Raw genomic sequence first — 15205 nt, 5'->3', positions numbered from 1 at the left:
TAGGGGAGAGAGAAATGAGGGGGAAGGAGAGAGATAAATAGAGGGATGGAGATACAAAAGAGAGAGAGGGAGAGAGTTAATTCTGGATCAACATTGAATTGGTACATCTTCAGAAATCTTGATGTACATAAACTCAGGTTTTATTTTATTAGAGGAAGACAGTGCTAATGCCATGGTTAAAGTAATAACAGTGGTGAGGTCATGGTGGGTCAGTGCGGTCTGTCTCACCCCTGGATTGAGGAACAAGTTGATGTGTTTGTGGAGCAGAGCCTGGTTCTGCTGGTTCCCTGCACAGAAGTTCTGCAGGAATTGGTGGGCCAGCTTCATGATCTCCTGCATGCGCACGTCCTCCCCCTGGAGATAACACAGAGGATGAAAGGATTGCGAGTACACACACACACACACACACACACACACACACACAGCAGTACCTTCTCGTAGGGGATCTGTAGTAGCTCCAGCACCACGGTGTGAGCTCCCATGTTCCTGAGGAGTCTCTGCTGCTGCTTCTTACTCTTCCTGCCTGACAGACCCTCCTGAACACATAGCCTGCTGAGACGCAGCAGAATCTACACACATACACACACGGGGGAGACAAACAAGTGGAGAGAGAGGGTCTAGCTCAGCTATGTTAAAAGGGAAACGGCAAGAGTCTGGGCAATTTAGCCATTGATCTACTTACTTGGCTCGCAAAACTACCTCTAACTTTCTTCATACTGCACAGAGACATAACGGTAATGGTATCCACGAGTTCATCTGACTCTGGGTACGTAAAAAGGTATTGCCAGAATCTTGCAGTATCTCTTTAACAATAGCTCTATCCATCCCAGAGATAATACAGTATACTGAAAAGTTAAAAAGACTGTTTAGACTTCACCTCCTTCACCACTCTGTAGTTGTAGCTCCTGGTGCTCTCTGGTTTCCTTGGCTTGTCTGAGCCACCCGAGTTGGAGTCACCCTAACGAACAAACAGAACAAGACCATTAGCCAATGTGTCTCTCACAAAGGATAGCGAGCTTAGCTAACAAGTTTAACACAGAGAGCCAGCAGTGAAAAAAGTACCCAATTGTCATAGAGTAAAAGTAAAGATACCTTAATAGAAAATTACTAAAGTAAAAGTGATGCGTGTTTTTTACATTTATTTACAGATAGCCAGGGGGCACACTAAGACATAATTTACAAACTAAGCATTTGTGTTTATTGAGTCCACCAGATCAGAGGAAGTCGAGATATCAAGAGAACATCCCTGGTTAATTGTGTGAATTGGACCATTTTCAAAATGCATTCAAAATGTAACGAGTACTTTTGTGTGTCAGGGTAAATATATGGAGTAAAAAGTACATTATTTTCTTTCGGAATGTAGTGAAGTAAAAGTACAGTTATCAAAAACAGAAATAATAAAGTACAGATACCCCAAAAAACTACCTAAGTAGTACATTAAAGTATTTTTACTTAAGTACTTTACACCACTGCAGAGAGTTAAGCGCTAGGTGGCTAACTCCTGGTCTGTGGATGCCTACTACTGTACCTTCTTGTGTTGAGACTCTGCAGAGCCCTCCCCAGTGTCCATGCCCTCATCTGGCCCCTGTCTCTTGTAGACCCACAGCTCAGACTTCTCCACAATGGAGCGTAGCTGGTCCAGGTCTGACTTGATCTGCTTGTAGTTCTCTACATCCTTACTGGTCACCAACAACTGGACCTGGAGACATGGACAACAGACCAGTAGGACACCAGTATGGAGGATACCAGGTGTGGGATGGTTGTTTATGATTAGAGTCGAACAATAGTTTTACCTGACCATGTGCCTTGACTAGGACAAACTCTGGGCCCTGGGAGGTTATAACTGCAGGTTTTCCTGGTCAAGTCAGGCAGCCATTTCCTGGTCAGGCTAAACTAAAAGCCTAAGTGGTACTTGGATAACTGTATAATTCTAAGGATATTACGTAAGTGTGAGTGATGGGTCATGGGTAGACTACATACCCTAATGGAAAATATGGACAATGAGTACAGTAACTTCTAGGAAAGTGAATATGTATGATTATTCTGCATGTATGACAAGACAACAGTACATCAGTCATTGTAGTCATTTAGCAGGCATTCAAATTCTGACAGACACACAATAAGTGCATTATAATAAGGGCATATAATTATAGCTAATGGTTATGCTTTTGTGATGCAGATAAACTCAACCCTAGTCTTTCTGAGAAATGCTTATACTATCTACTCATGCATTTGGAATTGGCAACTTTGAATGAGATGTAGGTCATGGTTTCTATAATATTACATTAGCAAGTGAAAGTCTGATTTTTAGTTTTTTTTTTTTAACTGCAGGTCAGAAAACAGCTGACCCATGCATCACTAGTATATACAGTGGGTGGGTAGTAGGAGTGTACCTGTTTGAAGGCCAGTAGGACCTCCTGTCTCTGACTGAAGTGTCTGAAGAGGAGGTGGAGGGCTCGGGACACCAGGGGAGGGTAATCGTGCATGGTCAGGTGGAGAAGGACCCTCAGGAAGGTCCTACCACCGTGGTCATCCAGGTCTAACGGGGTGTTCTCCTCACTGGATGTGGACACACAAGCAAAGATATATAAAACGCGCGAGCGCACACACACAAGCACACACCCACACGGTCAAGTATCAAACAATAACTAAACTGCTGCAGGTTTAGTGTATCACAACAGTTACCTTCCACCAAATATCCCTTCTGCCTGCTCCTCTATGTGCTCAAAGTCCAGAGCTCCTGAGAAAACAATTCAGAGTGACCTTAGTAACACACAAAGAAGTAACATGCCAAGTGATGGGTGCCATGACCTGAGCTCTCCTCCCACCTGGCATGTTGTTTGGTCCCTCATGGGTTCCTGCTATAGACAGATCTGACTGGGAGTTGCTCTCATCAAACTCCCTCTTAAAGATACACAGCAAACAGGAGATCCGGTAGTCCAGACGCACATTCAGAATGAACTGCAGAGAGACAGAGAGGAACATGACACATACTGAATAAGTAAGACTGTTGTACTGTAGAGGGATCGTATTAGGATTAGCATTGGGGGTTATGGGTGAGTAGTTGGGGTTAAGGAGGGTAACCACATTTGGGGGAAGGGCGTTTGCAAATGGGTGTACGAGTGTATACAGTAGATCTATGGTCTGTATGGCATGATTGTGCTATGGTGTGTACTGCATGTGTGTGGGCCTTTCTACCTGTAGTATCTCTATGATCTTGAGCTTGGTGTCCATGACCAGGATGTCCTGTTTCTCTGGCTCTGTCTGGGTCTTGACCTGGTCCCCGTCGGGTGGGTTGATGGGGGTGGTGGGCAGGAACCCCCCTCCTCTGAGCACCACCTGAGTCATCAGCTCCCCCACCCCGTGGATGGAGCGCATCACGTTACTGCCTGGAAACACACATGATTGCGTCAACCATCATTTATGTGAGAGCACAATTGTTCTGTCCTTTGTTAGCCATGGGGTGAATAATGCTCAAGCCTAGGGTTCCAAAATCCCAGAAGTCAAGCAGAATTTCTGGGAAAAACCTGGGAACTTTAGAAAAGTTTCAACCCTACTAAAGCCCCACTGATGTATGGACCTTCACCCCTCTGCAGGGCAGTGTGTTACTGTGTCCTACCTTTAGTCTCATCTCCCTTTTCCAGCTTGTTGATGGGGAAAATGGTGCTGACGTGGACGCAGTCCAGGATGGCCAGCAGGATCTTGGTCAGCCTCAGCAAGTCACTGAAGTTGTAGAAGCCAAAGTAGATGAGGTTCCTAGATAGATTCACTACCTGGGAAGAGAGAACAAAGCTAGTGGTTAGTAAATCCTACTGAAACGCATTCTTCTTTGAACAATAGGAAGTGCATTTAATACAGATTAGACCAATAGTGACTGAGCCTAATACTGCTTTTTGCCTTTGACCAATATGGACTGGGTCTCATATTGATTTGACCAATAGGGACTGAGCTTCCAGATGGGACTGACCTCGAAGGTGAGTTTGTTCTTCTCCTTGTCGGCGAATGGGAAGCTCTGACACACCACGTCTCTAAGATAGTTCTCGACAAACTCCATGGTCAGGGCAAAACACTCCTTGATCTCATCCTTGGACGTCCCGTCATTGTCATAGCTGGGACCAGAGGGACACAGATCACAGGTAGGGGACAGGTGAGTACTTACAACTAACTCCTACCATGTTAATGCTTCTCTAAATACTCCACTAAGAATATTTTTTTTGTTTTACCTAAGTTAAAATAATGTCCATGTAAGACAGACAAGGCTATGGCACATTGTTTTCAAACCTTCACTACAAACCGTATATATTGCACTAACGTATTTTCTGATTGGCCATTGAACATGTCACTAACTCCTCTCCTCAACCCTGATAGGCCGTCAGCCCTGCCACTCACTCGTCAATGGCGATCTCGGAGGGGATCTCGGACCAGAGGCGGGCGTACTTGACGGGCGTGACCTGTTCCTGGGGGTCGCGGTCCACGTGCATGTGCAGCATCATGCGGCAGAAGGAGGCACGCAGGTCGTAAGGCAGATCCTCGTCAGACATGCAGCGCAGGATCAGATCCACGTCCAACTGGCCAGAGATCTTATTGATGGCCAGATACTGACGGTCCAGACACATCCTCGCAAACAGGTTCAGCTGGTACCTGTGAGAGAGAGGGACATAGGCATCACTGCTTAGACATTACGATACACCCAAACCCAAACCCACACCCAAACCCATTTCCAAAAGCAAGGAGGAAACCAAGCATATACACACATGAGTATCGACAGAGACAGAAGTTATTCATCTTCTACAGATAACACAGTAAAGATGAGAGAACGCCTGGTGGTGTTTCTGACCTGTAGTAGCTGACCACCTCTTGGTCCTCCTTGGCGCCCTCCTTGGCGTCTTGGGCCAGCTCTCTGATGCTCTTACTTCTGATCTCCTTACTACGGTCCTTCCAGAACAACCACACCTCCTCCTCGTCCTCCTCAGACTCCACTGAATTCTCCCCAATGGACGCTCCCTCGATCTCAAACCTGGACAGCACCAGTCTGGGGAGGAGACGAACCGGTATTACTCCTCTAACCAAGGTTTAGGATCAGAGTAGACTATCAACAATCATATCCTTGACCATTCAGGAGTGGAAACAATATCTGATCTCAAACCTGGACAACACCAGTCTTGCTCTAACACACCTGATTCAGCTAACAATGGTCCAAATTGAAGAGAAATGGCAGATTAGTTTAATCAGATGTCTTGGAGCTGGGCTAGAACACAATCCTGCACACAGCCGGTTGACCATCCCGGAGGTACATACAAACATGTTAGCGTGGCTATACACGCGACTGACACATTTATAGCTATGGAACATACAGTGTGGTTGAACCAAACAGCATCACATGGATTTCTGAGAACACAAGGAGTAAAACTGCCTCTTCGTTTGTGTAGCACTGAGAACAAAACACATAGGTATAAATGAATGCAAGCCTTCCGTCATAAACAAATATTACAGTTGACTATAGAATACTATAGTACTTACTATAGAATTATATAGTATTCTGTAGTAAACTGTAGCATACAGCAGAATACTATGCTACACTGTAGTATCCCTCGAGCATATGTACTACTTACTATAGAATGTTGTAGTATAGTGTAGAAAACTACACATTGTAGTATCCCTCGATCATGAGGTGCTTACTATATCATTTTGTAACGGACACATGGAGATATTAAGTGCATTGCAATCAAAGCATTTTCTGTCTGAAAGAACAGATGTTTACTGAATTGGCTACATGTTGTACTAGATAGGAATGTCCATTAGGACAAGCATGAGGATCCACCAGGAGTAAACACTCCATCACGCAGTCACCTTGAATAGCTTGATCTGTATGACGGAAAGGGCTCCTACTGAATACACTTCAATAAAGAGAGCAGTATTTCTGTATTTATCTGCCATACTAGAACAGCCTGTAACAGACCATAGACCTAGACAACCATTGACCATTTTTGTTAAATGTTTAGGGGAAATAAGATTTTAAAGGTATTGATTAATTGAAATCTCGCTTAAAAGAGAGGGCTTACTTGGTCTCTATAAGGATGTCTCCGTTGATGGGGTCCAGGACTGCGTTACAGATGAGCTCCTGTGTCACCGGGATGGATTTGTTCATAGACACACACAGGTCTGACAGATAGTCCAGAAACCTGGAACACACACACACCATTCAATGTCAACTGCTCCACAAGTGCACAAAAACACATTTATATAGACCCATGATGTCCCCAATGAAAAATTCCCCAAACACTACACAATTAAATGACACATGAAAACATAGCATCTGCCCTCGAGCAGCTTACAATACACTCCACACCACAGGAGGCTGCTGAGGGGAGGATGGCTCATAATAATAGCTGGAACGGAGCACATGGAATGGCATCAAACACATGGAAACCATGGATTTGATACCATTTCACTTATTCTGCGCCAGCCATTACCACAAGCCCGTCCTGTACAATTAAGGTGTCACCAACTTCCTGTGGTCCACACGTCTTTACTCCCTTGATGTGGCAAACGACTAACACATTCCGACACACAGCCACCAGTCTTCAATTACATTGAACACAGCAATATACTGTATCATCTGGCTAAAAGGAGCATACAGACATATCAAGACATGCAAATGAACACATAAAAAACACTATACACACAAACATGTGTGCATGCGAAGTGAGCGCACTTGCACACACCCACATGTTTGTTTTACCATCTTTGTGGGGACCAAACAATTTATTACCATTTCAAATCCTATTTTCCCTAACCCTACCCCCATAACCTAACTCCTAACTGAACAAAAATATAAACGTAACCTGTAAAGTGTTGGTCCCATGTTTCATGAGCTGAAATAAAAGATCCCCAAATTTTTCAATACGCACAAAGCTTATTTCTCTCATATTTTGTGCACAAATTTGTTTAGTTAAACAAATGTGTTTAGTCTGTTAGTAAGCATTCTCCTTTGCCAAGAGAATCCATCCACCTGAAAGGTGTAGACTATTAAGAAGCTGATTAAACATCATGATCATTACACAGGTGCACTTTGTGCTGGGGACAATAAAAGGCAACTCTAAAATGTGCAGTTTTGTCGCACAACACAATGCCACAGATGTCTCAAGTTTTGAGGGATCGTGCAATTGGCATGCTGACTGCAGGATGACCACCAGAGTTGTTTCCAGAGAATGTAATGTTAATTTCTCTACCATAAGTTGCCGCCAACGTCGTTTTAGAGAATTTGGAACCCTAACCCCTAAGTCTAAAATAGCCTTTTTCCCTATGGGGAAGTATCCTTGTGAGGACTTCTGGTCCCCCACAAGGATAGTAAAACCAAACACACACACTGACCTGGGCTCCCGGTTCTTCCTGACGAGGCTGACAAAGGTGTCTATCTCTGCAGCGGTGATGTGTTTCTCCAGCAGCTTGCGGTTGTTGTGGAGCAGAGCTGTGATAGTGTCCTCAGCCAGAACATCATAACCTATCTGCTTCTGCATGAAGCGGAACTGCTTGGCTATATACTCCTGTGGGACAAACACAGGCTCTGATCATAGTCAAACATTATCACAACATTGGGACTGTGGTCCTTTATGGCTCAGTTGGTACGTGCATGGTGCTAGCAACACCAGGGTTGTGGGTTTGATTTCCACTGGGGCTACTCATACGAAATTCTATGCACTCACTAATGTAAGTCGCAATGGATAAAAGCTAAATAGCATATGTTACATTGTGATGCAAAGCTACTGAATGAGGTCAATAAATTAATGCAAACCCCGTTGAATGGTTAGCCACATTTGATTTAACAAACATTGCAATTGGATTGAATTAAATGTGTTCATAGTGTGATCCACCTTGCTACTAAACTCAGCAAAAAAAAAAAGAAATGGCCTTTTTATAAGACCCGGTCTTTCAAAGATAATTTCTAAAAATCCAAATAAACTTCACAGATCTTCATTGTAAAGGGTTTAAACACAGTTTCCCATGCTTGTTCAATGAACCATAAACAATTAATGAACATGTACCTGTGGAACGGTCGCTCAGACACTAACAGCTTACAGACGGTAGGCAATTAACGTCACATTTATGAAAACTTAGGACACTAAAGAGGCCTTTTCTACTAACTGAAAAACACCAAAAGAAAGATGCCCAGGGTCCCTGCTCATCTGTGTGAATGTGCCTTAGGAATGCTGCAAGGAGGCATGAGGACTGCAGATGTGGCCAGGGCAATAAATTGCAATGTCCGTACAGTGAGACGCCTAAGACAGCGCTACAGGAAGACAGGACGGACAGCTGATCGTCCTCGCACTGGCACACCACGTGTAACAACACCTGCACAGGATCAGTACATCCGAACATCAAACCTGCGGGACAGGTACAGGATGGCAACAACTGCCCGAGTTACACCAGGAACGCACAATCCCTCCATCAATGCTCAGACTGTCCGCAATAGGCTGAGAGAGGCTGGACTGAGGGCTTGTAGGCCTGTTGTAAGGCAGGTCCTCACCAGACATCACCGGCAACAACGTCGCCTATGGGCACAAACCCACCATCGCTGGACCAGACAGGACTGGCAAAAAGTGCTCTTCACTGACGAGTGATGGTTTTGTCTCACCAGGGGTGATGGTCAGATTCACGTTTATCGTCGAAGGAATGAGCGTTACACCAAGGCCTGTACTCTGGAGCGGGATCAATTTGAAGGTGGAAGGTCCATCATGGTCTGGGGCGGTGTGTCACAGCATCATCAGACTGAGCTTGTTGTCACTGCAGGCAATCTCAATGCTGTGCGTTAAAGGGAAGACATCCTCCTCCCTCATGTGGTACCCTTCCTGCAGCAACATCCTGACATGACCCTCCAGCATGACAATGCCACCAGCCATACTGTCAGTGTTCTGCCATGGCCAGCGAAAGGCCCGGATCTCAATCCCATTGACCACATCTAGGACCTGTTGGATCGTAGGGTGAGGGCTAGGGCAATTCCCCCCAGTAATGTCTAGGAACTTGCAGGTGCCTTGGTGGAAGAGTGGGGTAACATCACAGCAAGAACTGGCTAATCTGGTGTAATCCATGAGGAGGAGATGCACTGCAGTACTTAAAGCAGCTGGTGGCCACACCAGATACTGACTCTTACTTTTGATTTTGACCCTCCCCCTTTGTTCAGGGACACACTATTCCATTTATGTTAGTCACAGGTCTGTGGAACTTCTTCAGTTTGTCTCAGTTGTTGAATCTTGTTATGTTCATACACATTTTTACACATGTTAAGTTTTCTGAAAATAAACACAGTTGACAGTGAGAGGACGTTTCTCTTTTTTGCTGAGTTTAGTTCAGGGCTCCCAAGTGGCGCAGCGGTCTAAGGCACTGCAGCTTTGTGCTAGATGCTTCACTACACACACCCTGGTTCGAATCCAGGCTGTATCACAACCGGCTGTGATTAGGAGTCCCCATAGGGTGGCGCACAATTGGCCCACCGTCATCCGGGTTTGTCCGGTGTAGGCCGTCATAGTAAATAAGAATGTGTTCTTAACGGAGTTGCCGAGTTAACAAAAAGTTACACACAAAATAGTTTCTGTATTGTTACTTACCTACAATTCCCACTCATTACTTCAACAACAACACATTTACTGTAACACAGGAAAAACTAAATTACATTTTGGTGGATTCAAAAAAGCTATATAAAATGTAAGAACCCTCATGTAAATTCCCCAAATTTCCATGGGTAATTCCCAAATGTCTTCCAAATTGTCCTGGATTTGTTCAACTGGCCAGTGTAACGTCAGACTACAGACACAGTATTAGTGTGGCCGTATCAAAGGCCTCGAGGCCATCCATCTGAATAAAAAGCTTCAAACTGCAACCAGTGCCTGCAACCTGGTTCAGGTTATTAGTCAACCTACCAAGGTAAAACAGCACAGGAATGAAATGGTCAACATATATTGATCACATCTTTACTAATGCTGCAGAAATTTGCTTGAAATCAGTATCCAGTTCCATCAGATCTAGTGATCACAATATAGTAACCATATCTAGGAAAACCAACTGGCTGGTCCTAATATTGTGTATAAGAGGTCACACAATAAGTGTTGTAGTGGTTCCTATGTTGTTGATGCAAAGAACATGTGTTGGTCCATGGTGTGTAATGAGGAGCAAACAGATGTTGCACTTGACACATTTATGAAATTGCTTATCCCAGTTACTAATAAGCATGCACCCATTAAGAAAATGACCATACAATTATTAAATCCCTGTGGATTGATGAGGAATTAAAAAATTGTATGGTTGAGAGGGATGAGGCAAAAGGAATGGAAATTAGGTCTGGCTGCACAACCGATTGGCAAACATACTGCAAATTGAGAAATCATGTGACTAAACTGAATAAAAAGAAGAAACTACACTATGAAACAAAGATAAATGACAAAGAATGATAGTAAAAAAGCTTTGGAGCACCTTCAATGACATTTTGGGGGAAAAAGACAAACTCCGCTGCATCAGTCATTATATCAGATGGTTCCTTCATTACAAAACCGACTGATATTGCCAACTACTTTAATGAATCCGTAAAGTACAGTTGGGCAAAAAAGTATTTAGTCAGCCACCAATTGTGCAAGTTCTCCCAATTAAAAAGATGAGAGAGGCCTCTGAAAAAGCGCTGCGACACGTTAGGGTCCACTCGTTCAGACTGGTCTTACTCCCTCATTTATAAGAATACAAGCCTGAAACTATTTCTAAAGACTGTTGACATCTAGTGGAAGACATAGGAACTGTAAATGGAGTCCTAAGTCAATGGATACTGTAATGGCATTGAATAGAAAACTACAAAACCACAAAAAAACGACTTCCTGAATGGATTTTTCTCAGGTTTTCACCTGCTAAATCAGTTATGTTATACTTACAGACACTATTTTAACAGTTTTGGAAACTTTCAAGTTTTTTCTATCCAAATCTACCAGTTATATGCATATCATATCTTCTGGGCACGAGTAGCAGGTCATTGAATTTGGGCATGCTTTTCATCCAAAATTCTGAATGCTGCCCCCTACCCTAGAGAGGTTAACAAAGAGCTGCAGTTAGTTTCAGAATGGGTAGCAAGGAATAAGTTAGTCCTAAATATTTCAAATTAAAAGCATTGTATTTGGGACAGATCATTCCCTAAACCCTAAACCTCAACTAAATATTTGAATAGATCATGTGGAAATTGAGCAAGTTGAGGTGACTAAACTGCTTGGAGTAACCCTGGATTGTAAACTGTCATGATCAAAACATATTGATACAACAGCAGTTAAGATGGGGAGAAGTTTGTCCAGTATAAAGCGCTGCTCTACCTTCTTAGCAGCACTATCAACAAGCAGGTCCTACAGGCTCTAGTTTTGTCACACCTGGACTACTGTTTATTTGTGTGGTCAGGTGCCACAAAGAGGGACTTAGGAAAATTGTAATTGGCTCAGAACAAGGCAGCACGGCTGGCCCTTGGAGGTACACAGACAGGAAACAATCATATGCATGCCAATCTCTCCTGGCTCAAAGTTCACTACTTGTATTTGCACTGAGCTGTCTGTTTAAACGACTAGCAAACAGCTCAAGACACTATGCATAACGTACAAGACATGCCACCAGAGGTCTCTTCACAGCCCCCAAGTCTAGAACAGACTATGGGAGGCGCACAGTACTACATAGAGCCAAGACTACATGGAACTCTATGCAAGCAGTAGAATCAGATTTTTAAAAAATGCATAAAAATACACCTTATAGAACAGCGGGGACTGTGAAGCAACACAAACATAGGCACAGACATATGCATACACACACATGATAAAATACGCTGCCTTGGCAGCAGCTAATGGGGATCCATAATAAATACAAATCTTAGCCTGGGAGAACAGAGGCTGTCCACAGGCACCAGGCAACTTCCTCCTTCAGTTGAAACCACTCCAACAATTACACACAGTATGTGACAGTGGACTGTCTGTCTGTGTGTTTGGACAATGCATGTTTCTGTTGGTGTGTGTGCGTGCGTGTGCACATGCGCATGTGTGTGTGTGTATGTCTTGTGGCCCGGAAGGGAGCGTTGTGCTGCTAAAAGTTTTATGAAGGCAGAATGTGAGTAAGGAGATGATTACAGGAAAAAGAGGACCGAGCACGCCCCCATTCTCGTTGATGGTGCTGCAGTGGAGCAGGTTGAGAGCTTCAAGTTCCTTGGTGTCCACATCACCAACAAACTAACATGGTCCAAGCACACCATGATAGTTGTGAAGAGGGCATGACAAAACCTCTTCCCCCTCAGGATCCTCAAAAGGTTCTACAGCTGCACCATCGAGAGCATCTGGTTGCATCACCACCTGGTATGGCAACTGCTCGGCCTCTAACCGCAAGGCACTACAGAGGGTAGTGCGAACGGCCCAGTACATCACTTGGGCAAAGCTTCCTGCCATCTAGGTCCAGCCACCCTAGTCATAGACTGTTCTCTCTGCTACCGCACGGCAAGCGATACTGGAGCGCCAAGTTTAGGTCCAAGAGGCTTCTAAACAGCTTCTATCCCCAATCCATAAGACTCCTGAACATCTAGTCAAATGGCTACCTAGACTAGTCGCATTGCCCCCCCCCCTCACCTCACCACTGCCACTCTCCGTTGTCATCTATACATAGTCACTTTAATTAACTCTACCTACATGTACATACTACCTCAACTAACCCCAGCACATCGACTCTGTACCGGCACCCCCTGTATATATTGTTATTTTTTACTGCTGCTCTTTAATTACTTGTTACTGATAAGAGATAAAAATATATTTAGAAACAGCACTGTCGGTTAGGGGCTCGTAAGTAAGCATTTCACTGTAAGGTGAACACACCTGTTGCATGTGACTAATAAAATTTGATTTGAGAATACTTGACACACTGACTGAACAGCACATTCAATTACAGCTAAATGCCATCATACAGTTTAGGCTAATTGTACAAGTGCTGTGGCTCGATATTTTGGCTATAGGTTAAGTCCCCGTCTGCTGGAACACACGGTCCAAAACACCACGTGAAAACAACCCCTATGTCATTCCTCTACTAAAGCCCGCTAGGGACTGCAGGTCTAATCGAACCAGGTACTGTAGGTGTATATAAGTCAAATTGATGTAGCTCCACTCAGGCTTCCAATTGATTTCGGTGAACATCATCATACACGCTCATTTAGCATCTTCAGATCACCAAACACTGAAAGAGTTTGGGTTCGGTTAAGGGGCTAGGGATAAGGTTGGGATAGTGGTTGTTTTGGGACCAGACCAGCCATGTGAACTGTCATGTGTGTCCTTGTGTGGCTGTCGTAGGCCCAGACCAGTAGGCCTGACAGTTACCGAGCTGCGTACCTGGTTCTTGCGGTAGTCCTGTTGGGAGTGGCGTAACACACGGTAACACAGGCGGCAGATGTGCCTGAAGGGGGCGTGGCGCTGGTCAGCCAGCTCCTCCAATCGCAGCATGGGCCCATCCCCACTGTCTGTGAATGGAGCCTGCAGTAGCTTGAAGATCTAGAGAAAAATTCCACCCATTGGATGATAGTCCATCAGGTTAAGAAAATACATTTGTTTGGAAAAATGTTTGGCGAAGTATGACAGTTTGTTATACTTTGTTGAACTTCAACAGAGTTTAATAGAAGACAAAGGAGCTTGCAACCCAATGGATCCACATTGAAAAGGAATGAAGTAGACTTTTTCACCCTTTCCGTCTGTGGACGTTCTAGTTGTCCCTTATGAATGACATTGTCCTCTACCTGTTTGAGGATATTCTGTTCCCTCATGAGTTTCTGTCTCTCTCGGTTGGGCTTGTTGACCATGATTTCCAAAACATCTTGGCCATTATTGGGGATGTCCACCACGAAGAACACCAGGTCCTCCAGAAGCTTGGTCACTGCCCTGGAGGACACACAGGAAGATTTTTTTTTATTTAACCTTTATTTAATTAGGCAAGTCAGTTAAGAACAAAATCTTATTTACAATGACAGCCTACCCCGGCCAAACCCTACACCAGATGACGCTGGGCCAATTGTGCGCCGCCCTATGGGACTCCCAATCACGGCTGGTTGTAATACAGCCTGGAATCAAACAAGGGTCTGTTGTGACGCCTTGAGCCCTGAGATGCAGTGCTGCGCCACTCGGGAGCGCACATGAAGATTCTTTGAGATTTAGAATTCTTAATGAGGGCCATGTTGATACCCAGAGTTCCAAGGACATTCCATTCTGGAATGGTTTTGTGCCTACATTGAAGAGGTAAAGAACACATAGTGAGCACTAAAATAGCTGCCGTGTACCTCCTCTCGTTCTGAGTGATGGTGCCCTTCTCCAGTTTGCCTGCGATGGACGCCAACACTTTACTGGCATCATTGGCAAAGTCAAGATCTCGGACTTCAGCGGGCGAGACGGGTACGATGGCAAACGCCTCTTTGTCTTCTTTCAGTGCTGATGTGCCGATCTAAAAATAACAACATTGGGAGAAACTGATGAGTTAATTAGGATTGTAAAATTAAGTGAATTCTAGTAAGTAAAACTCACAAATAGAAAATTAATCATTTGTGCATCCGGTGGTCAGATCAAACGTGAGGGTATTATTATTTTATGAAATGTTTGTGTTGGACAGATTTAAGTGGGACACACAGAAAACATGATATAAAGTAGTTAAAGATTGGGTTTGACAGACTATTGGTAAGGTCTCAAACTGTCTGGTCTTAATGGAGATTGGCTGGTTGAGCTGTCACTCACACGTAACATGACCGGTTTCTCCTCTTCCTTGTCGATGGGGTGGTTAGTGCTGTGGACCCATGTGTTGGTGCACAAGTGTCTGAGCCTCACATACGAGTTCCTGGGTGCACACACACACACACACACACACACACACACACGCATTGTTGTATTAATGTCATTACTGGGCTAGGCCCACTATAGCACATACTAAGAAGTCCCATACCAAACAGGGGAACAGACATGTGCCTCTGATTAAATATTGAAAAATGTATATTTTCTGATGTATTCCAGTACAGAGAGGGATATCATAATAATAGTGGTTACTGTAAACCAAACATCTTACAGTATCTGTATAAATCAACCAAAATAAAACCAAACATCTTCTCCTTCATCAACGTCTCCAGTCCTTGCACCCTCACAACCAACATGAAACAGTAACACTGGTTACTGCAAGTCAAACC

At 44.1% G+C, this 15205-nt stretch overlaps 1 protein-coding gene across 5 annotated transcripts in view; it reads right to left on the bottom strand.

Annotated features, from left to right (window-relative positions):
- LOC115143109 (inositol 1,4,5-trisphosphate receptor type 1) overlaps window positions 1-15205 on the bottom strand; it is a 169181-nt gene that overhangs the window by 71920 nt on the left and 82056 nt on the right. For all 5 annotated transcript variants that reach the window (XM_029683196.2, XM_029683197.2, XM_029683198.2 and 2 more), the window contains exons 13-30: window positions 14763-14862; window positions 14315-14475; window positions 13778-13919; window positions 13377-13535; window positions 7375-7547; window positions 6063-6182; window positions 4838-5032; window positions 4390-4641; window positions 3968-4109; window positions 3620-3773; window positions 3199-3389; window positions 2829-2961; window positions 2686-2740; window positions 2394-2559; window positions 1529-1699; window positions 878-958; window positions 432-569; window positions 229-354 (exon numbers count right to left, since the gene is read on the bottom strand). In XM_029683196.2, the coding sequence (XP_029539056.1) occupies window positions 229-354; window positions 432-569; window positions 878-958; window positions 1529-1699; window positions 2394-2559; window positions 2686-2740; window positions 2829-2961; window positions 3199-3389; window positions 3620-3773; window positions 3968-4109; window positions 4390-4641; window positions 4838-5032; window positions 6063-6182; window positions 7375-7547; window positions 13377-13535; window positions 13778-13919; window positions 14315-14475; window positions 14763-14862 (2659 nt within the window). The remainder of the gene's footprint in view (window positions 1-228; window positions 355-431; window positions 570-877; window positions 959-1528; window positions 1700-2393; window positions 2560-2685; window positions 2741-2828; window positions 2962-3198; window positions 3390-3619; window positions 3774-3967; window positions 4110-4389; window positions 4642-4837; window positions 5033-6062; window positions 6183-7374; window positions 7548-13376; window positions 13536-13777; window positions 13920-14314; window positions 14476-14762; window positions 14863-15205) is intronic.

Source organism: Oncorhynchus nerka, linkage group LG15, assembly GCF_034236695.1.
Source record: "Oncorhynchus nerka isolate Pitt River linkage group LG15, Oner_Uvic_2.0, whole genome shotgun sequence".
Lineage (NCBI taxonomy): Eukaryota > Metazoa > Chordata > Actinopteri > Salmoniformes > Salmonidae > Oncorhynchus > Oncorhynchus nerka.
The sequence above is the reverse complement of the archived record's forward strand: the minus strand, read 5'-3'. Positions and strand labels throughout refer to the sequence as shown.